This window comes from Limulus polyphemus, unplaced genomic scaffold, assembly GCF_000517525.1.
Source record: "Limulus polyphemus unplaced genomic scaffold, Limulus_polyphemus-2.1.2 Scaffold8498, whole genome shotgun sequence".
NCBI classification, from domain to species: Eukaryota; Metazoa; Arthropoda; class Merostomata; order Xiphosura; family Limulidae; genus Limulus; species Limulus polyphemus.
This window is the reverse complement of record NW_013674108.1, coordinates 6,813-8,264: the sequence shown is the minus strand read 5'-3', so window position 1 is coordinate 8,264 and position 1,452 is coordinate 6,813. Positions and strand designations below refer to the sequence as shown.

At 33.7% G+C, this 1,452-nt stretch overlaps 1 protein-coding gene across 1 annotated transcript in view; it reads right to left on the bottom strand.

Moving 5' to 3' along the window:
• Positions 1 to 9: 9 nt before the first annotated feature.
• The window catches only part of LOC106475386 (arginine--tRNA ligase, cytoplasmic-like), a 7,830-nt gene continuing 6,387 nt past the window's right edge, over positions 10 to 1,452 (bottom strand). Inside the window, exons 4-5 of the mRNA XM_013936069.2 lie at positions 563 to 810; positions 10 to 455 (exon numbers count right to left, since the gene is read on the bottom strand). Coding sequence (XP_013791523.2) covers positions 346 to 455; positions 563 to 810 — 358 coding nt within the window. The 3' untranslated portion in view covers positions 10 to 345. The remainder of the gene's footprint in view (positions 456 to 562; positions 811 to 1,452) is intronic.

Here is a 1,452-nt window from a genome sequence, read left to right as displayed (position 1 = left end):
CCTCCTTTGTAGCTGTTTTAATACATTTTTGTTTTCACATAATTTATTGATCATGACAACACAGAGAAAAGTACATTTCTTTCATTAATTATGTATCTTAGTTCAAGATTTTCCTTCTGCATTTAACAATTGATGTATCACAATGTTAGGTTATGGTCCCAGAAGAATAAAGATTAATACATAGGTTATGGTCTACTTACTATATTAATGTTAGAAAATGTTTGTGTTTTCTGCCAGTTTTATCACACACACCTAACAATACCAGAGTTATTTGACCTTAGCTTAAAGAGGCCATTTTATCAAAAATTGGATCCTGAAAAACAAATACTTGAAAATCAACACTTGTTACATTTTTTCTACGGTTCGGATTCCTAAAATATGGAACCCTTTAGTGAGAACAGCAGCTGTAGCTTCACACAATAGCAGTCTGCTCAGATTTACCTTCTTGATTTCACCTGTTGAAACAAAAATAAGTTACTATAACAAAAAGTCACACAAGCGGTTTTTATTCTGTTTCTCACTACATGTAAGACTAACGATAAAACACATTATCGAGACTCACCCGTTTGCCTGTCCTTTTCTACACAGTAGCAGCTATCGTAGAACTCTGTGAATGTCGTTGCTAACTCGTACAGGTAGTCACAAAGTGTGTGAAGACAAAGATCCTCCAGAATCTCGCATATCACTTCTGGAAACCTCAGTATAGCCTTTGCTAGTTTCCACTCTTTAGGATGATCTAGGTGTATTTTAGTCTCCTTAACGGCAGTCTGCAAGACTTTAGGATCAACATTGGCCGTTCGAGCTATTGACCTAAGAAAAAAAATAATATATAAGACCCAGAAGAAATTTCCAACTACAATTGTCTTTTACGTATTTAGATTTTCTGAGCATCTAAAACATTTTCAAGTAGGAAAATGTAAGATTTCAAAGTATATTAAATAATGGATATACCCCTGAATAAAAATAGAAATTACCCTAAATATTATCGATCACTGACTAGAAATAAAGCTCATACTGTTAATTAACCTGGCACCAAGTGCAAAGATTTTGGTAAATAGCTATTTTCAGGTGTACTCTAAGCCTAAAACTCGCTAAACACATAAGTTAGCTGTAGGGACAGAAAGAAGTTTGTACAAAATGTTGTACATGAAATTTTTCTTCAGTTAGACTCGTAGTACTCAAGTCACACATTTCGTGACTAGGAGGTAACTGTAATTTTATTTTACACACCAAATTCTACCTTTGGAAATTCAGTTAGACTAGTAGTACTCAAGTCACACATTTCGTGACTAGGAGGTAATTGTAATTTTATTTTACACACCAAATTCTACCTTTGGAAATTTGCTTTCTTTCTGGCATCAACATGTTGCTTCTTGGCAATAAAAATAATTGTACCTTCAGGCATTGCATAAAAACAGACATCTTGCATCTATTTTTCCTACACATTTACAG